The sequence below is a fragment of the Eublepharis macularius genome, chromosome 1 (assembly GCF_028583425.1).
Source record: "Eublepharis macularius isolate TG4126 chromosome 1, MPM_Emac_v1.0, whole genome shotgun sequence".
NCBI lineage: Eukaryota > Metazoa > Chordata > Lepidosauria > Squamata > Eublepharidae > Eublepharis > Eublepharis macularius.
In genome coordinates this window covers 195,853,631-195,875,512 of record NC_072790.1, presented here as the reverse complement: position 1 = coordinate 195,875,512, position 21,882 = coordinate 195,853,631, and the positions used below count along the sequence as shown (strand labels likewise).

Below are 21,882 nucleotides of genomic sequence, written 5' to 3'. Positions count from 1 at the left end.
TAATACATGACTCTTTTTACACCAAGCAGAATGGTTCAATGTCTGCCAAATGAAAATTAATATTAAAAGTTTCCGAACAAACTGATAAGCATTTTGAAAAAGGACAACAAGAAAGCAAGTTCAGTCTCGTTTTCATCGTCAGCAAGTACCCAATTCAGCAACACTTTGGCACAACCATATGCCAAAGACATTTTATTGCTGAAAAATCACTTCATTAAAAAATTACTAACTACTGTCAGCACTCTTGTACTGAACACGCTATCTGAAGATCTACGTTAAGAGAGTCACGATATTATCCATATTAATAACACGCAGTCCAACTGGCAGGACAGGAGAATATTTGATGCATTTTTTACAAAACACTGCTGAGAAACAATTATATACAACAAAATTATATATCTCAAGATTTAACTGGAGTTGAAAAATGTTTATTGTTTTGGCTGCAAATTTCTTCTTTAAACCATCTGCTTCATCTTGGAAATCTTAAGACACCATCTGCAAAGTTGAACAGCGTGTGATCTGGATGCAGAGAATACCAGAAAGGACTGCTTCCCTCTGTATAAGCTCATGTGCCAATTCAGATCAATATTGCAGAGCCTGTTTGCTGAGTGGATATGTTACAGAGCAGCCAGAGACAGGTCATTTACGGTAATGACACCCAAAATTGTGGAATCTTCTTTCACAAACTATTTGGCAATCTCTACTTAGTTTCTAGAAATAAACACAAAAGATTCTTTTTCTAAGCATGGTTTTCTCTTTTAAAAGACTGTTTTAGGACCTATGCTTGAGAAGTTTTTAATATATTTTTGTAATTTGATTATTAAATTCAGCTGACCATACCAAAGAAAATCAGTGTAAAACATTTTAAATATAAAACTTAAAAGTGGCTTCCCCAAAAACGAGCTCTTTGTGTCACTAGCTATATATATTTACAGCTTACCTGATAGAGTACCTTTCCCTTTTTTAAATTATAAAACCAGAAATGTAGTACGTTCCCACAGTAGGGCTCTGACAAGATTAAGCTCATATTCTTTACCCATCTTACTGCTGGCTCACTAGAGACTGCCTGAAATCACTCTAAGCATTGCGCTTGCAACCAAGTGAAATATTTTTCCTCAAGCAAGTTCCTGTAGATTCAATCTTAAAAACTGCCCTATACTTAAAATCATCTTTAAAATCTACCTTCATAAACATGCTTAAATTGTCACTGAAAGCAAGAGGGAAAAAATCTTACTAGATAAAAGGTGTGTCTAATTAGCCTAAAGGAGGTATTCTAATGCAATAATGTAAGGAGAAAATTACAATGATTCTAGTTATGCAAGACACATAATCAAGCCTAAACAAGATAGACAAATGGTTTTATTACACTTGTTATTTAATGGGGGGGGGGGGAGAGTAAAAGCTTTAAAGAAGATATCATGCACTGAAGATGTTTATAACTGCCAGAACCTGGGAGAATGTTACCTTTTTAACTCATATCTATAGGTACATTTAACTAAATAAAACCAACAGCTTATTCTTCTCTAAGCCCCTATTAATTTTTTTTAAAAAACTGCCTTGAACTTACAGAGTTTATGCCTGAATGATCAGCTTTGTACATCACATGAAAACATCAACATATGGTCACCACCATTCTTATACATATGTGAGGTCACTAGCTAAAGATAAGGCAAATCTCACAGGAAGTACCAGCTGAAGGTATTGCCAGGTGAGGATGAGCTGCGATGTTATCATCCAGTTACGCCTCATTAAGCGATAGCAGTTCAATTCCATACTCACTAAAATATGTCATAACAGTCACTAGAATGGATATTCAGTTTTAAAGTTTAAATTTTAAGAAGGACAGAGGAAGCTTGCTAGTTATAAATGGTAGTTTAACAAGAGCAACAAGCTCAAACGCTTCAAAAGTATACTTCTAGGCTGTTTTCACACTGTTTACCAGCCATGGAACATCGTACCAAGCTCCCAGAATGTCAGTGTCTTCCTGCCGCAATTTCGCACAAGAACTTCTGTTCTCGCATGAAATCATGCCAGGAAGACGCTGTCATTCCGGGAGCTTGGCGTGATGTTCCGTGGCTGGTAAGCAGTGTGAAAACGACCCCAATCTTTTGAATAGATTGATGGTTCTCATACTGTGGGGTGTCACCCCAAAGCAGTCCATGTGTCTCTGAGAGGCAAGTCACAAGGCTCAAAACCCTGAGTTGGGGAGGAGGTTCCAGCACCCATCTCCAACAGCGAGAAAAGGAGAAGAGAGGGTGGAGCTGATGGATACAGCTTATTTCCATTCCTTCATGACTGCACAGAGGGTGTCTACATCCAAGCCAAGCCACAGTATGCAGTGCTGACAGATCGCATTCGCAGGGACTCAATTTACTCACAGCTAGCAGTGACAAGGGAAGTACAGGTATAATCTACATTCATTGCCTTGTAACCCAGGCCTAAGGTGCTGGAGTTGAAGATCCCAAAATTCAGACGTCAGTCTGACTCCAAAAAGTTTTGAGAACTTCTAACATAATACATGCTCCTTTTAGAAAGTAAAAATTTGTCTTGCTTTAAAAGAAAGTAATTCCTATGAAATGTTAAAATGCTGCACATTTTTGGGATCATACAACAACAACAATCCCCCCCCCAAAAAAAATTTGGAAAAAAAAGCAATTTAACTACTAACAGTGTTATGTACTGGTTAGCATCAGACTAGGATCTGGGAGACCCAAGTTCAAATCACAACTCTTCCACAGAGGCTTCACCTTGGGCCAGTCACAATCTAACTCACAAGGATGTTGTGCAGACAAACTAGAAAAGTGTAGAATGGTGTAAGCCTCGCCAAGTCCCCATTGAGAAGAAAGGCATTTAGAAATGAAGTAAAATTTAAAAATTTTAAAAATACTAGGCATCAACACAGCAGAGAGGGGTAAGAGCAGGTAGTAACAGTGCTTACCTTCATGGAGCCAGACTCTCCACAAGGTAGCACTCACTAAGTTAATTATTATTTCTTTAAAAGGTTATTTTTTTTAAAGAAGAAATATATCAAAGAAATGTTCTTTGTAAAAAGAGTAGTAAAGGTTCAGAAAAGGTCCCCAACACAAAAATTGATAGTGTCCTACCTAAGCTGCTCAGTATAAATGAGCCACCTGGTGCACCAAAAGTAGCACAGGTATGTTCTTTTGCTTCACCACTGCCATGTTTCTATCAGGTTTTATTTAGTACACTCACACCTGTATTAAATTGCCCAGTCATATAGCCAACAACTAACTTACTTCCCTTCCACTAAAGGAAAAAAAAATCCATCCCAGCTCTTACTTGTCTATATTTTCCCAAAAGCAGGCCTATTAATCACATTACAATTAACACATGCCCAATATATGTATTTATATAGATCAGAATAAAACTTATTTAAGACTAAGAAGAGATGACCAACAGAACTCTGGAACCAGACTAGAATAGAAGACTATTCTGGATGTCAGGTCAGACATTGTGTCATGCCACTTTCTAGGAAGCTTCTTTGGCCTATGTCTGAATTAGGGTTGCCGGCCTCCAGGTTGTGGCTGGAGATCTCCCGGAATTACAACTGGTCTCCAGGACACAGAGCTCAGTTCACCTTGAGAAAATGGCTATTTTGGGGGGTGGACTCTATGGAATTATGCCATGCCAAGGTCCTTTCGCTCCCCAAACCCCACTTTCTCCAGGTTTCACCCCCCAGATCTCCAAGAATTTTCGAAGTTGGAGCTGGCAATCATAGTCTGAATTGACAGCTATATTGCAATGTCTGTTCCACTACCATAAGCTGCTGTACTATGAACATGAAAATTTATTTCTATATTTGTTATTTATTGTCTACCTTTTTCACTGAGATTCAAGGTGGATTACACAGGGCAATGAATGAATTTATAAAGTGAATATCAGAGAAACAAAACAAAAGTAGGAAAATACCCCTAAACCTTGATTTAGCTGTCCTATGCCTGAAATACCAGGCCATGCTTTCGGGTTCTAAAATGCCTTGGTTCAGATGTAACAGCTAACCATGGTTTGAGATAACATCAATAACCCTAAGGTAATCTTGGGCTAAAATATGCATATACCCTGCTCATCCTGCATAGCAAGTTAACTAGCTGCTTCCTTGATTGTAGCTGTTAGTTCCAACTGGCAAACTTATTAACTGACTCCTTTTATACCCCACCTTCTTCCCAATGGGGACCCAACATAGCTTACATATTTCTTTTTTCCTCCATTTTAACTTCACAACTATTCTATGAGGTAGCTAGGCTAAGGGCTTGTGACTGGCCTAAGGTCACCCAGCAAGCTTCCACGGCAGAGCAGGGATTCAAACCTGGGTCATTCAGATCTTAGTCTGGCTCTAGCCTCTACACAACCCTGGCTTGTGCTTGCCTTGTAAACCAGAAAAAAAACATAAACTGGGAAGTAACCAATTAGCTCACGGTGTCTGAGAGCAAACATGAACCCATAATTTGTGTTCTGCCATAAAACCAGAAGATTTTTAAAGTAGACTCATTTTCAAGATCTGGATTCAGAACTCTTATGGACCAATAAAATTGCACTTAGCTGCAATGAAATGAGAGGGGACTGGAAGAAGTCAGACTCCTACAATTTTACTTGGCACTCCTATTTTTGTTTGGAATTTTGGCACTGAAAGATATATATTATAACAAACTGGCAAACTTACATATCTTATATTACATACATTACCTTATCTCTACTAACAGAAATAAAAGGGAAGAAGGCTAATTAACTTGTTCATATTTGAGAAATGTTTGGTTTTAAAACTAGGTGTATTGTGTATTATAAATTTGCCAGAGGCGTCAGAAAGACATTGCACAATCTTGTTTCATCCTTTACACCCCCTTGTGACACAGTTACAGTACTTGTCCAGATTAGAACTTTCATACCCAAGCCCAACTTCTTACTCCAATGGAGGAGGGGGAGCTATAGGGACTCTAGATGTTCTTCAGATCATTTCCCAGCCCAAAGCTCTTGTTTAATTTTACTGATAGATGGCAAGCCCATCATATTTTCATATTCTCTAATAAAACAGAGGAATGCCAAAACCCATACCCTACCCTAACATGTTGTTAGTCACAACAATATTTAATTTGTTCTAAAAACCCACCCTCACACTTGAGGATAGATAAATCTGTCCGAAGTTATCCCTTCAAGGTAAGCCAGATTTTTTAGCTTAATGTACTAGACAGCATTTGTTCAATCAATTGGGCTTTCAAGTCCCCATTTTCCCAGGACATAGCTGAAAGCCTGCCAATTTAGCTGGATGCACTAGAAATGCTCATATAATTCCGAAACAAAAAAATACAAGGCACATTACTTTAAGTAGTATTTCAAAGAGGAGTAGAAAGTATGGAGATCACGAATCCAGGACTAAGCAGAAGTTCCTAAGGAAACACTGAATTTCCATAAAATAGTTAAGGAACTCTACCAGTTAGCCTACAGGAGAAAAAAAGAGCATGCACTCATATCCTCACAATGGATAAGATTCTCTTACCACCTTTAACCTTTGAAAGATGACTAGGTTTCTAAAGAAAAAAACTGGAAAATGCCAGGTATGTTCTTGCACTGGCATTTAAGCTATTAGGGTATAGAGAACAAAACTATTCATTAAAGTAGCAAATGCTTCCCAAATAGAAAGAAAGAAATACATGTTCTGGTTACAGTCAAACACAGGGGAAGAATCAGTAGACCTCAACACCAAATGAGTTTCAGCATATGGGTTTCCTTTGGCAGCGGACTGATGATTGTTAGAAATGGGATACTAGATTTGGAGCTTTTCCACATGCTTGACTTACTCCTGATTTTCTTCGCAGTCTATCTACAAACACTGGAATTGGCTGGGCACTGTTCCGCACATCTGCCTTCCCTCTGCATTTTTACAGTTGTGGAGTTGGTTTATTTTCTTCCTCACATACTTCAACCTCCCTTAAAAATCCTGATTATTTGCTGTCATCACAACATTACAGCATCTCTCTTTTTAAATTTTTGTGCATGCTTACATTGATATATCAATATAGGTAAAGGTCCCCTGTACAAGCACTGAGTCATTACTGACCCATGGGGGGATGTCGCATCATGACATTTTCTTGCCAGACTTTTTATGGGGTGGTTTGCTATTGCCTTCCCCAGTCATCTACACTTTACCCCCAGGAAACTGGGTACTCATTTTACCAACCTCGGAAAGATGGAAGGCTGAGTCAACCCTGAGCCAGCTACCTGACCCCAGCTTCTGCCAGGATCGAACTCAGGTCATGATATTGATATAATATTGATATTATATCAATATAATGGCTGATATTTAAAAAAATTGAAAATGAATACAACACACATTTAGGGAAGAAGAGAAAGAGTGGGGGGCTTCATTGACATACTCAAGACTGCAGGAGGGACGACAGCATTCTCAGACAGGGATGGCTGCAGCTGAGTATGGGGCCCCTCGAGCCCCTCTTCATACAGTGTGGGGATGGCAGTTTCAGACAGCATTCACTTACCATATGTGAAATGCTACGTCCCTTTCAAACCACACCATTTTTCTGTCCGCCACCATGGCTTTTGCAATGTTTTTCTTTTTAAATCAGCACTAGAATATTGTTATATTGATATACCATTATAATTATAGGTTTAGCAGATTCTCTGAAGTCCCTGCTTTCATGTTAAAAGAAACTCTCAGCTCTCATTTTATCTCACAGATATACTTTTTTAAAAAGGCATATCTCCACAAGGGAAAGAGACCTTTTTTTAAAAAAAAAATGAAAGCTGGGGATTCAATATACCTATTGTTACAATGATATATTACTATAATAATATTCTAGCACTGAAAAACCTTTATTGTGCATGCTTATACAAATATAAGAGTTAAATCATTGTTAAAAGATCAAAAACGAAACCATTCATCTTCAGGGTCAGTTGGGGGGAGAGTAAATAGTACTCTTACTATTTCAGTTCAGGGTTTACAACTAGAGATGAGCACGAAACGGGAAAAAAATGAACCGTGTGGTTTGTGGTTTGTCGCATTTCACGAACCATGAACTTTCACAAACCTGCCCTGGTTCGCGAACCAGTTCCTTTGGTTTGTGAAAGCGTCACATCCAGGTCAGCAAATTGTCACTTCCGGGTCAGCAGAAGGTCACTTCTGGGCCAGCAGAAGGCCACTTCCAGGTCAGCAGAAGATCTGCAGGAAGTCCATCCCCTGTTGCCTAGGAAACTGATTAATCGGTGCCAGGCTGTCTGCAGTGACGAACCAAAAAATGAACCAAATGAACCAGCCTAAAGTTCATGGTGGTTCGTCAGAAATAGGCTCTGATGAACCGCCAGCTCGCGAACCACAAATCGGCACAGTTCATCAGGAACTGTAATGTAATTAAATAAATGTAATTAAAATGTAATTAAATAAACTTTGGTTCATATTTCAGTTTGTGCCCATCTCTACTTACAACACTTCCTCAACCAAACATTTTGAAACATTTTCCCTCCAGTAAGAGGGCCATTTTTACACACACAAACCTTCATACGCAAAAATGGCTGCAAAGCAGCTTAGGGACATTTAAGCAGACATACCATAATTTAGCTGTATTTTTTAAAATAAAAATGTGAGTTAAACTACAGCTATTATTTTACAGCTTTCTATTAGGCACAGGTTTGGTCACAGCAACTTACCACTAGAATTCACATAATTTCCTACAGGTTACCTAATGTTAATATCTGCATAAATAATTTTTAAATGTCTTTCATTTAGCATGCATGCACATCCCCCTCTCCATTCTACAAACAGATCTCCCTAGCCTGATCCAGCATACTTTTTTGATCAGCAGTTAAAACACTGAACTTAAGGCAGGTGGAGTGGGGTTGCAACTGGGCAATGCAATAACAAGCAAATAGTCAATTGATAGTTGATATGTCTTCCCAATATATAAGCAGAGAGAGGAACAAGGTAACACATGAAAAATAAATTGCATAAACTTAAACTGATGACATAAATCCAAAACCAAAGGCCATGTTACACCTTTTATTACATGGCTTTTGTTTCTGGATTTTTTTGTGAACCTCAAATATCTACCTGCATCAACACATTTATTTTATCCTGCATGCTTACTATTAATTCACTGCATTCTAACTGTAGCACTTCAAATCACGGTTTTCCTTGTTAGTAAGATTTTTTTAAAGTTCAAACTTCAACTGGGCTTTTTGGCAAATAAACTAAGAAAATTGTTTTCCATCACAAATTGCTGATGACTAAAAAGGCACTGTGCAATTATGCAAAACCATCCTTTTTTTTCTTCCAGGAGGCATGGCTGTTACCACATTTATGTCAAAATTCTTCTCTTAAAGGATGAAGAAAGCATCCCAAGAAAGGAAGAGGCAAGCACAAAATCCCAGAGCAAGCAGATCAGGAGCCCATTTTTAGTGGAACTTCCACTGAATTTTGGAAAGACCACTAGAAACATAGAGATGGGAGATGGGAACCCCTCCAGGGATTCCAGTAGAGAGAAAGTTAGTAATCGCTTCAGCTGTGAAAGTCAGAATTCACAACATACACATTTCCCTTTCATTCTCCATACTTCGGCACTTTCCCACAAGCAACTGACAGTTGTACTTATTCTAATATTAACCATAATTTTTCAGCAATTATGTGTAGAAATGTATTTGTTTGATCTCACAAGTTTCCACAAGAAAGTCCAAATTCAGAGGACAGCTGTGTCATATATTTCAAATGGCAGGAGACATGCTCAGAAGGTATTTCTGCCTGCGCTGCAGGGGTACCATCTGCAGTAACGTTTTTGACATTTAGATAACAATGACAGGAGGAATTATTAATGAGGCAACTGGCTCTGAAAAAAGCTTGCCTCACTAGGAGAACACATGCTCACAGTATCTATGTCAATTGCCTTATTCTCAGACAGTTAATTAGTCTGCAATACTCACAGCTTTCCTGAAAAGATGCTAGACAAATGTACTTAAAATGTACATGACTTGGATTCCCAAGGTGTGTCTCAATTCAGCATCAGCTTCACAGGTAGAAATGGATCTCAAGATCCCAAACATGATTACTGTTAAAAAATGTCACAAGTAACGAAGATACCAAAATACTATCACCAAGTCCAACCAGTATTTGAGTCAGAAGAGCATTACCCTCAGGAAATAGAGCAGGAGCAGAAACACAAACATCTGTAAAAATGTTTTGTTCTCTAATCTCAACCTGGAATATACCCTTTGCGGGGGGGAGGGGGGACAGTTAAGAGCTAAATCACAACAACCAATGAACTGCACCATCCTGTCAACAGGCTGCGAAGAGCATTCTTCCTTTATGCCCTGACAGTTCCAAATAAATCTGACAGTATGAGGCTGCCAAATTTGGCGGAGGAAGAACAGGCACTGAGCAGCAGTGGTAGTTGCCATCATGAACAACTAGAAGTCTATAAAGCTATTCTACTTTATGGATTACACTGAAAATAAACCAAGAAAATAACCCCTTACCAATAGCAAGGTTTAATTTCTAACCCATATTTCATACACCATCTGTATTCTTTAAAAAAAATAATCTACTATATTACCTTTAGCCATAATTGGAAGGCAGATATTTAAGGGGTTAAGTGAATTCGTGGTCTTTGATATGCTGATCAACCCAACACTGGAATAAAGATGCTTATAAATATTAACCACTATCTTTGCATGAGTTACCCATAGGCACAGTATCTTGTTAAGAAAAAAGGAATACAGCCATAATTTCCTTGTGCGTGCCTTTTTGATCGTAAGGCTCAAAATGACCATGAAAATTATTCAAGAGGGGATGAAATAACAGGCAGAAAGCCAAATTTAAATAGCAAACTGTCAATTACAGTCCACCAATTTGGTTCAGCCAGATGCCCCAACTGCCAGGATCAACATTTTAAAAATGAAGACAGTACGGCTCACACTCAAGATGACTGGAATAAGTAACTTTTTCCAGAAAAACCAAGATGAAACTATTATTATGGGTTTTAGAGTAGGGCTGTAAAACTGAATTAGACATCTTTTGCCATATGAGATCCTCATCTAAGCAAGAGAGTACAGTACAGTTGTTTCTGTTCCTGCTATAGATATACCATAGGAACATGCACACTGGCAGCAATGGGTGTGCAACCAACACACTGGGCTATCACTACACTCAGCTCATGGTGTCAGCCAACATTTCAGCAGAGATATAAACAGATAAAGCTTAAGTTTTAATCTGCACACAGGCTTACAGGCCCCAACCCTAAATGGAGAATGAGCTGAATTCAATGGAATTAACTTTCATGCAACTGTGCTTTAAGTTTAGCTGCATATTAAAAGTGGCATTTATTTTGCTTAAACCTTATCTTCATTTAGCATTTACACAGCACTGTAGAGTGTTCAAAGCTTATGCACCGTATGGAAGTTTCTACTACATGCGTATTTAATTCTCATGGAGATATCCTCTTCTTCTGCCACCATCAGTGGAGGTTTAGCTGTGGCTACAAGAAGCAGAACTGATTCTGCTGAAGCTTCACACTTGTGTAACTCCTTTTCCAAAGTGGCTCATTTGGGCCAAACATTTGCCCCCCCTCCCCCATACACACTTTTTAACAGTGTTATTACAATGTTTTATAAGAGACAGGTAATAAATAAAATAGTCATTGAACTAATACATTATTCTTAAATTGCAATTGCCTAGGTGGGGGTGGGGGGAGACAGAGAGAGAAAGGGGATTGGATTTTGTGGTTTCCCTGTTGCTTCTGGCAGGGCTGCAGATAAAGTTCAGCAGCAATGGGACTTCCACACAGCAGGTTTCCCTCCGTTTCCTTGTTCCAATCCCGCCCATTAACCACGCCGCCTCAGTGCCAGCAGGACTTTTGCAATATTATTTTAAAATCAACATTAGTATATTGTTATATGGATACATGGTTGTAACTATAGATATAGCGGGTTCTCTGAATTCCCAGTTTTCATTATTTTAAAAGAAAGCCTCTAGCTCTTTCAGTTGCGATGTTCAGCCAGGCATATGGTTGAGGCCAGTCCAACAGTCATTGGAAAGCCTCCCAACCAGCCTCTTATGAGGGGGCCTTGTGATCATCTGGCCCCCCATATGAGTTACAGCTGACTGAAAGGCCTATCCCCCCCCTTTGCCCACCCATTTGTATATTATTGGCAGGGGTGGGGTGTAAGGTTGCTGTCTGGGGGTGGTGTTAATTCTGTGGTTTTACTGAAGTTTTTAATATAAATTATGTTTTACTGTTATAACCCACCCTGAGCCCGCTTGCAGGGAGGGTGGAATAGAAGTTTAATGAACAAATAAATAAATAATAAATTGCAAAAATAAGCCTTTTTTCTTATATATCTGCAAGAGAAGGGGCTACTTTTTAATAAAAGCTGAGAATGCACAGAATCTGCTACACCTACCGTTACAATTATATACTGATATATAACTATATTTTTGTGCTAATTTTTTAAAAATACTGGTGGCAGGGAAAGAAACAGATGTCACACGAACTGGGAAAATGGCTGCCATGTGGGCCAGAAAATCCTAATTTGCCCACCCATAAAGCAGCCATCCAGGCTTTACTATGATCTTTCCCAAAGCTTTGGAGCAGAACAGTTTTGAGAAAGATCAGAGAAAAGCCGTGGAGACCCCCAGAGGTGTATGAATGCACCACAATGCTGCAAGGAAGCAAGGAAAAAAACATACCCCAAGGGCAGATTACCCATGTGGAAGTCATCAGAGAGATACTGAGAGACATGCCAGTACCAGTATTCAGTGAGTTCCTGGCTGAAGAGAAATGTGAAGAGGGAATTTTCTGGATCTCCCCTTACACACTTTGCCACTATTTAAATATATATGACATATAAAGCAGAAGTTCAATCTGACAATTCTTTATGTATTGTTCATAAAGGGTTTTTCTTCCTGAATTGGAACAATATACATTTTTTCTACACTATTCAACAAAAACATCATACCTTGGATTCATTTCCACGTTTTATCAACTATTGCAACAACATTGGAGAAGGGTAGAGAAACGCAACCATGGAACCAGCACTTTAAAAAAATGCCGCAGTAATCTAGCAGGATTTGGGTCCAGTGGTACCTCAGAGACCAACAAGTTTTTTCAGAGTATAAGCTTTTGAGAGTTAAAGCTCCCTTCCTCAGATATGAGTGGAATGGTGATCCCTGTGCCTATATACCCCAGCCAAAGGTGAGTGGGACGTAACAAAGGAGGGCATCAGGAAGTAAAGATACCTTTGTTGGTCTCTAAAGCACCACTGGACTCAAACTCTGCTCTTCTACTTCAGACCAACAAGGCTGCCCATCCAAAAATAATTTAGCAATTTAGCTGAAGGAAAAGACTCGGGGGACAGATCTAAAAGCTATATTGTCTACCTTGTCAAAAAGCTACGCCCTACTGAGCCTCTACACCCACCCTCCAAGTAAAATTAAAATTCGTAATTGTGCTATGATGCCTACTCTCACATTAATGTTGCAGTTGTAAAATGTCCTAATTTGGGAGTTGAACTCTATGGCACTCGCTTTTAAATAAGTATAGAATTGTGTCGCATCCTGACATCAGCCAGAGGCCAAGTTGTCTCTGTACTGGATTGAGCTGAATGGGAGGTCACATTATTAAATGCAACTCCTTATTTTTAAAAAATCCTTGCACAAAGAAGACTGGTGTGCTAAGGGAAAGGGTTAGAGTCTGGTATTTTCCCTCTCAACTTTGAGCACAGTAGGACGAACACTACATCTTGCAAATCCCCACCTGCAATTTTCAGAAAATCCACCCTAGTTCTGTATGTATGATTAGTGCCTGTTCAAATACTGAATCTATGCAGCTAAGTAATTCCAGATTTATTTATTCAAGTCTCAAAAAATTCAAAAGGGATGAAGGATGCACAACCTGAAGCCCAAGTCACAAAGGTCAACAGTGCTGCCTTTGTATTCCCAGCGTCAACATCTGCATTTCTGTTCCTTGGATCTTTGTCCAGTGAAATAGAACAGCTTCACTTATGACCCATCCTTACATAAAGAGATAAGATGATTTATGCAATACAGCTCCATGAAGATTAAAACTGATTGCATGGGCTCAAAGGGTGGGGAGGGGGAGAAAAGAATGAAAGAGGCTCTGCCAGAGCATTCTGAGGTTATATACAGACAATTTCTCAAGAGCAACGGGAACAACTCCCCTTTAACACTAAACACAATGGTGGCATTACCCCAATCAAGGATTAGAAGCTTTATTACCCATTGGGGAATAGAAGCTCTGAAAAGTATGTTAAGCCTGCATGGAGAGAATATCTTAAGAGAGTTAAAAGCATTTGAGCAAGGTTTCATATCTCATAGCACACATCTTTATTTTGTCCCAATGTCAAGCAGGTTTTGAAACCATGTAAAACCCAGAAATACCCATTTACAAGAAAATCTGCTCTTGTTCTAATTCTTATCCTAATTCTTAATTATGACCACCATCCCTAGCCACAATAAGTCAAAGGAATGGTAATATTGTCTACACCATCAGATTGCATTGCATGCAACTTCAAGTCAAGATCAATTTCACCCCTGAGGAAAGGGCAGGATTCTCTGATGCCTTAGAGCTGCTTCCACACAGGGACAATTCCCCATTCTGTTCTCACTGCTGCGGTAAATGGAGAAGCATCTGCAGTGGCAACAGAGCTCCCCCATCAAGTATTCCCTGCAGTATCCCCTAAGGCCCCCCATTACTCCTGCTTGTTGCTTGCTCTGGGGAGAAAGGCAGGCTTTAAATGAAGTAAATAAATATTTTTTTAAAAGGGAGTAGCTATATCACAACAGCAAAACAATACTACACCAATATTACTGCCAATTTTTAAAATTGCTGGGAAAAGTTCACTGGTAACATGGCCGGGGGGGGGGGGGCGGGGGGAGGAATGGCAGGCACAAGGGGAAATAATGCCAGCATTGACAAGGAGGTGCAGAAATGCTGGACCATAGATGGCTGCATGATGATGTCATGCAGAGGCCTCAAAAAAACCACTTGCGGTGGGGGGGAGAGATAAAAAGCAAAACCTCCACGTAGAAGCAAACCTAGGCCTTCACTTCCTGTTTGGTTTTAAATGGCTATAGATCAAATATATGTCCTGCGCTGTATGATTACTTCCCCCCCCTCTTTCTGTACCCTGTAATCTTTAAATCTCAGTGAGAAAGACAAGCTATAAATAAGCTAAATAAATAAATATTGGGTTACGCATTCATCTTTTCCAGATACTTAAACATGAAGTTTTAGAACTGCGGGATGAGGGCAAATTACTCATCATGTGTGTGATACAGCAGTAATCGTATACTGTCACATTTACACATGAAGGTGCCTTATACTGAATCAGACCAGTGGTCCAATGTCAGTATCATCTACTCCATCTGGTAGCATCCCTCCAACATCTGAGGTCTTTCATATCACCTCCTACTTGTCATTTTAACTGGAGAGGCCAGGGATCAAACCTGGAACCTTCCGCCAGCTCACAGCGCTATCAATACACAAACGTGTTGCAATGATGTCAATTCTGCTTCTGGAAGCAAACCTCACGTGCTGCAAACACCTGGAAGACAGTTCGGTCCCTACACAACAGCAGAACAGAAAAATGGCATCACAGGTAATGGCATCTGTACAATACTGCCTTCAGTTCTCTGGGAAGCTATTAAACAGGGAAGCTTAATCTTGCTTCCCAGAACAAGTATTTCAGAAGGCTAAACCAAACTTGGCAGCAGTAGATATGTGTCACAACGGGGCTGCTGCAGGTTCCTCTATGAAGCAGGCAGGTGGGGGAAGATTTAAAACACAGCCAGGGTAAGCAGGAAAGTAGAATTTGCTACTTATCCTTAGGCAACATTAGCTAAAGCAGCATTTCCATTAGGCCTCAGGTCTCTCCAGTATTGTGGTTGGTATCCTACCTGCTCACGCTGTGTTTAAAATCCAACACATACAAACACACACACTTTCCCACTTTACAGGGAACCAACATAACACAGACTGAGTCATGTCACCAACATAATCTTCTTGTAATGTAGGACTGCACAATGCCACTATATAATTAAGGGGCAGTATCAGGAATATTGCCACCAGAGAGAGTTGCGTCCACCTAACCCAGTGGAAATGCTGTTTTAGATAACATTGCCTAAGGAAAAATAACCTCACCCCTCTCATGCAATAATCTCTCTAGTTCTACACCAGCGCATACACACCCATGCGTACACACACACCCTATTCACAGAGGCTGTGCAGGAGAACAGGTGCTACTATGATCAGCTAAGCCACTAAAAGAAGCAGCAGCATATTCAACCCAAACCAACAAAAGAATATTCCTCTTGACCAAAAGCCCTCCCTCGCCCTCCTGCCATCCCAAACTGAATCCAAATTGCGATTCTGGCGGCTAGATAAACTCTATTAGGAAAAGTCGGGCAGCATGACGTTAACAACTTAACACACCCGCCTGTAAGCAAACAATGACATTTATGCAGGTCTCCCATCGCTTTCATCGAAGAGGAATCCGGAGGGGGGAGGAAGGCTCCGGCACACAAAACTGGTGCATGGCTCGCCCAAGATGCATCTATACGTTCGGATGGGAGGAAGGATCGATAATGGCACGAAGTCAATCCCTTCCTTCCCACAGCAGTCAAAGGCATTTGATATGCCTCTCACTCAGGTGGGTCGCCTGGCTGATTGCGGATAGACAGAGAAGCACTTCCCAGTTGCGGGGGAGAGGGCTGCTTGACAGCTTTAGGGACGGCGAGTGGAAGAGGATTCGAAGCTGCACCCACCCCCCCCACCCCCAAAATCTAGTCAGTCTGGTGCATTTTTCACCAGCCCACACCCGCTTGCGATTGGGGGATGCACCCAGTGCCGACAATCCTACCTCCTTTGCCCCAGGCGCACATGCTTGTTGCAGGAAACGTTGCCCTTCACAGGCTCGGCCGCCCCAGACATCGCAACTTACCCAAACTGCCGGCGAAACCGTCCATTTTGGGAACAGAGGAGCTGCCGCCCGAGCCCGAAGGGGCGCCGCTGGAGAAAAGAGGCAGCGGTCCGAGGGAGGCTCATTCACCCGCGGAGCGGCAGCTGCTCCCTCGGCACGCGGGGCATGGGCGCCTGTCTGCTGGGCTCTTCCCCGCGCCACCAAGGGTCTGCGGTTGCCGTCAGCCCTCGCCGGAGATGCAACGCCAGGCGCGACTCAGCAACCGACGCGCGGCCGGGACCCGCCTGCCTGCTCGGTCCTCCGCCTCCCGCAGCACCAGCCGCAGCCGCCAAGCTTCCCACTCCTCCTGCGGCCGCTCTCAGGCCCGCCCCGCAGCACCCTCTCGCTTTCGCGCTTCCGACTCCGCCCCACTTGGCAGCCGGGGCTTCCCCTCCAGCAGTCACAGCGCGCCCCGCGGCGCAGCCAGACCGGAGGTGGGGCGCGGTGTGGACGGCTTTTGTGGCGACGCGCGGGAAGACTTGCTTCCAAGAGAGCTAGACGGAAATTTGGGGATAGGCGTCGCTGAAGTGAGAGCGAGTGCCAAGGAACCGGCTGTAGGAGCCCATGGGATCGCACCCTTCCTTAGCACAAGGTTGAATGAGTGGGGTGGAGACCCAAGATAGCTTACATAATTCTCTCCTCCATTTTATCCTCACAACGATCGTGTGAGGTAGTTTAGGCTGAGAGGGTGTGACTGACTAAAGGTAACCCAGCAAGTTTCCTTGGCAGAGTGGGGGTTCGCACCTGGTTCTCCAAGATCCTAGTCTGACGCTCTAACCATTACATTACAACGGCTAGTCCAGCATCGTGGTTCCACAAGCCGAAGCCTTAAAGCAGAGCTCACAAACAACAGCCCTCAACCGCTGTGTCAATCAGAGGCATTTTGTTTGCAAACCCAAAGGCCTTATTTATGAGTTATATACTGTGAGGGTGTGCATAGCCTGCAGAGTGTGAACATATATGCAAGAAGATTACATTAAATGGAACTGAAGTCAAACATATGACAGTTTGCCATTAAACAGAATGATGATGGAACTGCTTTGAGGATAATTAACTCATCTCCTGTCAAGACCAAAAGATGACTGGAAAGAATAGGTATTGGCTCAGATCAATTTCCATGATATTTCTTCAGTTTAAAAAAAACTCTTGTCACTAGCAACAGTCATTGGGAAACACCACTAAGAGGGACAAGGGAACTTTGTCCTTACTTACCCAGAACCCTGGAGTTTTTATTACATGAAACCCCCTGCTCATGCTTCCTGTGGATCTGTGGATCTTGCCTCTAGTAACTTCCTTTCTGCCTGTGTCACAGTCTCAAGAAAGTCCAGCTGCTTTGTCAGTGGTTTCCTGAAGCCATACTGACAACCCATTCCTTCTGAAGTAGAACGCCAAGGTCATAGTGCTGACAAGTTTAACTTTTATTTTGCCACCAAACTTTTTTGGTAACCTGGGGCTAGAGCTCTTTATCAGTTCATGAATTAATTTCATTTACTCGAAATTATCCAACTGACTATGATAATCAGAGGCAAATTGAAAATATATGACATTTTATAATTCCAGAATCTTGCCAATGCAAAGAGTTAACTTAGGTCTCTTCCAACAGACAGTTTCTCTGCGGGAGAACCAAAATGCCATTGGAAAGGGCAGGGGAAGGGGAGGAGAGGTTGTCTTTACAGCATAGTCCTATGCTACCCTCCCAGGCTTTACGAATGACTTTAGATGTGGTCAGAGTCCTTGGGGAACTTTCTCATTCCCAGTTTTTCATAACTTCAACATCACATGTGAATTCTGCAGCAACTCAGTGTAAACTACTTCCATGCTTTCTCAGGAGTGAAGATGTATTTCAAGATAATTTATGATAATAATCCCTAAAGGAGTTCATTTATGGTTCCCAAGCTAAAGGTTTCCAAATTACACATTTGAGCGCTGCAAATATTTTGTCAAGCAATTAGGATAAATTCAGAGAGAGAAATGCCTTCTTTTACAGCATAATTTTTAAAAATTATACTAGTTTTCATAAAATAGCTTTTTACTTTTTGCTAGTATTTACTTAGAACCATTTTCATGGTAAAGCCATAATCCATCTCATCAGTTCTTACAACTGATTTCATCTCCCCTCCCCCCCTCCTATCTTGGTTACCACTTAGTGACTTCGGCATTGTACTCCACACTTCCGCGCAAGCCATGCTTGCCCATTGTAGTCGGTACTTCTTTTTGAGCTTCTCCAGATTTGTTGCTTATTCTTAACTTTCTTCTCACAAAATCAAATTATTGTAACTTTCTTGTCAGAATACAGTAGAACTTTCGTTAATTAGCAAATTTCAGTTTATGGGTTGGAAAACCTGTGATTTCCAAAGCCAGTGATTGTTCTTCCTGAACCTCATGACGTTTAAAAAAAAATCCAAACCATTGTAATTCACTCTAAATGTCTATATTTGGAACAAATTCCAGAGTTGTTTTACAGTATTAAAACAAAATAAAGCGTGACGTCCATAACTTCTGGAATGAAAAAGGAGTCTCCTCGTCATCACACGAACATAAGAAGAGCCCATCTTGATCAGGCCTGTGGTTAATCTAGTGCAGTGTCTTTTTCAGGCAGTGGCCAACAAGTGATTCTGGATGGCCACCTTCCCCTCATATTGCCTCCTGGTGTTGATATTCAGAGATTCATTGCCTCTGAATGTGGAGATTCTCTTAATTCACCATGGCTACTACCCACTAATAGGCTAGTCCTCGATGAATCTGTCTAATCCCCTTTTAAAACCATCTATGCTTGAGACCATCATTACATCCTCTGGCAGCAAATCCCACATTTTAAGCACTCATTGTGTAAAATCATGAAAATATTGTGCAATGTGACTACAAAGAATGTAGTAGATTTATGGTTCCACTAAATTCAGTAGCAAAATTTCCATCTGATGCAAGGGCAGAAAAGCGTGCGTAATGAAATTTGAATGATGAAAAATTCCTCAGTGACTAGGAAGACATAATAAAAGATCATGTATAATTTATTTGAATTCTTGAAACAGTCATCCCCAAGAGGTTTGGAGCAACTTCATACTATCTTGATGTATTCAGAATTTAAAATATCAATAATAAAAAAAGAAAAATCTACAATTAATTTAGAAACAATACCACACAATTGACCCATGTACCTGGATGTCTGAATAGGAAATTACTGTGTTTCCAAAGAGCTTGAAGGTTTGGCCACAGATGAACTTCTGTCAAGAATGAATTTCATAATCTGGTGGCCAACATTCAGAATGCTAATCTCAGTATCTGACAAGGTGAATTCACACGTTGCAAAGTTTATGGTGCAAATATATACACTGTCAACAAATGTGTGTCTATCATTCTGTGCTGGAAACAGTTTCTAGACAGATGGGGGAAGCTCGCCTCAAGCCATCTTCCTAGCCTGAAATTGCAGCATGAGTAAACTCATATGGAGCCCTCAGTACATACAGATTTCCCCATCAGGGTCTATAGCATTTCCCTGGGTGCTTTGCAAGTCAATGGGGTTAGGGTGGAGCAGTAGGTTTTTCCCAATGCACCATGGTCCCAATCTGAATTGGACTCCTGCACATGTAGACATTGAGTCCCCATCTTAGAACTCCAGGTGCCCATCTGATCCAAAATCCTTGTAGGGACTACTTGCCTGCTACATAGGCTATTTAATATGTGATTTAGCCCTATCAGAGGAGCACACCTGACATAGCATCGTCCCCCCTCAAACTCAGCTCAGAGAGCTGAGTCTGGAAGAAGCCTGCTTGTGAAACACATTGGGGTTGTACAATTATTAAAGATTCTTCTGCAGTAATTATCTCTTCATCTTTGTTTTGCCTTGGTGAGCCCCCCCCCTTTTTTTTCACTGTCTCTTTTAACCCTAGAGATAAGATTGCCAGTTGGCCAGGACAGAAATATCCTGCCCCTTCTACAGAGGTTTCATATGTGGAAATAAGCAATAGAAGTGTTTCATGGCATGCAGTTAAATAACATAAATATATGATAATTGCTTACAGAGCAAACTGATGTTGAGGGAACAGCTAGAGGGACCAGTTTAAAAGTTTGCAATCCTAGCTACAGAGCTGCTATTTGCCTAGAGGATTCTGCACCAAGAAGAGGCTAATGAACATGGAAAGAAATGGACGTGTAGTGGGAGAGGCCCAAGGATTGGGCAGGAGGGAGTACAGAGTGCTAGGTTGTTCATATAGGGATGCTGTGCCCTTAAAAGTTGTTGAGCAAGGAAATTCTTTCAACAGGTTTTTTTCCCCTTCCACTGAAGCATGGAGGCCTGTCAGTCATAAAGGGACTATGAGAAAAAGCAGTGGAGGGTAGATGGGATTGGGGCTTTATTTCAAAAATTGATTGGAACCAACCAGCTAATTCCTTGGCTGTAGGCTTCTAGTTTGGATCTTAACTGAGCTTGGCTATAATATGTGTTTCTGGAATAAAAATGCGTTTTTCCTTAAGTCACGTTATGGATGCCAGATTTCAGAAATCAGTCCTTGTTTCCAAGCTGTACCGTACTGAGTTTGAATTGCTCCTAATTAACTTCTTGTACAGAAGTCATTCATTTGACAGCTTTGGGACATTTCCAGTAGCAAAGGACTGAAGTTGTGCAAGGACAGTTCTTACAAGCTGGTTTTTTGTTTAGTAATACATTAAAAGGCTTGAAATATGTCTCAATTACTGTGTGTGGATCAACCATGTAAATGGGTTGTTGCCTGGTTACCTTTGGTGAATAATAATGGCCTACAGGAGAGTAGCTAAGAAAAAAGTTAAGCAGAAAAGATGGACTTGCTCTCTGTTCCCTATTTCAAAGCATTGTTCCTTCCTTAGTATTAAAACACTGCGGTCCTTCACACGTGCATCTTTTTCTTACAGTCTCACAGGATTGCATTCTGCACCTGGAGGTGGGGGGAAGTGAGGGAGTCCCAGCCAACTGACAGAAATGCCTCCTATCAGTGGAGATTTATAATGAATCCAAGTGACTGTGGGTTCCTTATTTGGAAATCTTTAAGGACTGATTCTTTCCCTTGTTACATATGGTAAACAAAGACATGTGCAGCAGACTGGCAGACTAGTAAGATTTTTGTGCAGGTGTGATTGAGAAAAGGATCCGGCATTGGTGAGATGGCACCAGCAGTCAACGGTATGGGAATAAGTGTGTGTGTGTATGTCGTTTGCACATATGCCCTTTTTACTTATTGCAGCTGCTGCCATGGTGAGGACTCATTTTTGCACGCCCATGTGATGCAGCCATACTGAGCTGATGGACAAATAAATTGATCCAGTATAGGGCAGTCTGGTAGGTTTAGTTTGAGGGCTTTGGTGAATGTAAAACATGGCTAAAGTAGAAACAATATAGGAACAGGAAAGCTGGGGGTGGGGGTTGTTCTATGGATGTATATACACTACAGATTGGTTTTATATCACTTCAGTTGCCCTAGGTTACCCTGGAATTTTTATCGTGTTGAGCTGCTGTGGACTCTGTGATTCTTATCTGTGCACACACATGTGTGCATGCATGCACACACACATACAGACACAAGCACACACCAGAACTACTATTCCTAATATTGCCCGAGCAGCCATTTATTGCCATTTATGGCAAGTTTAGTGTCATTTTTCTGCTTGCATTCCTGCTTTTGATGTGTGTGATGCAGAACTCCAGTTATCTAAAGCAGGGCTGAAGAACTCAGGTATGCAGGGCTCGTTAATCTCCCTGTTTGGACCTTTGCAATTCCCCAATTTATCCAGCACCACCATCTCATTTTTGTAATATATCTGGCTTTACTGCATCAGGGATGGAATTTGTAAAGGACATAGGCAAGGCCTAACAATCTGAGATTTCCCAGGAGAGAAGCAAGGATGTGGGAGTCCCTTAGGCAA

The 21,882-nt window shown here is 41.2% G+C and overlaps 1 protein-coding gene across 1 annotated transcript in view; it reads right to left on the bottom strand.

The window, feature by feature from the left end:
- EML4 (EMAP like 4) overlaps nt 1–16,278 on the bottom strand; it is a 206,113-nt gene extending 189,835 nt beyond the window's left edge. The window contains exon 1 of the mRNA XM_054982940.1: nt 15,973–16,278. Coding sequence (XP_054838915.1) covers nt 15,973–15,997 — 25 coding nt within the window. The 5' untranslated portion in view covers nt 15,998–16,278. The remainder of the gene's footprint in view (nt 1–15,972) is intronic.
- Nucleotides 16,279–21,882: the final 5,604 nt, after the last annotated feature.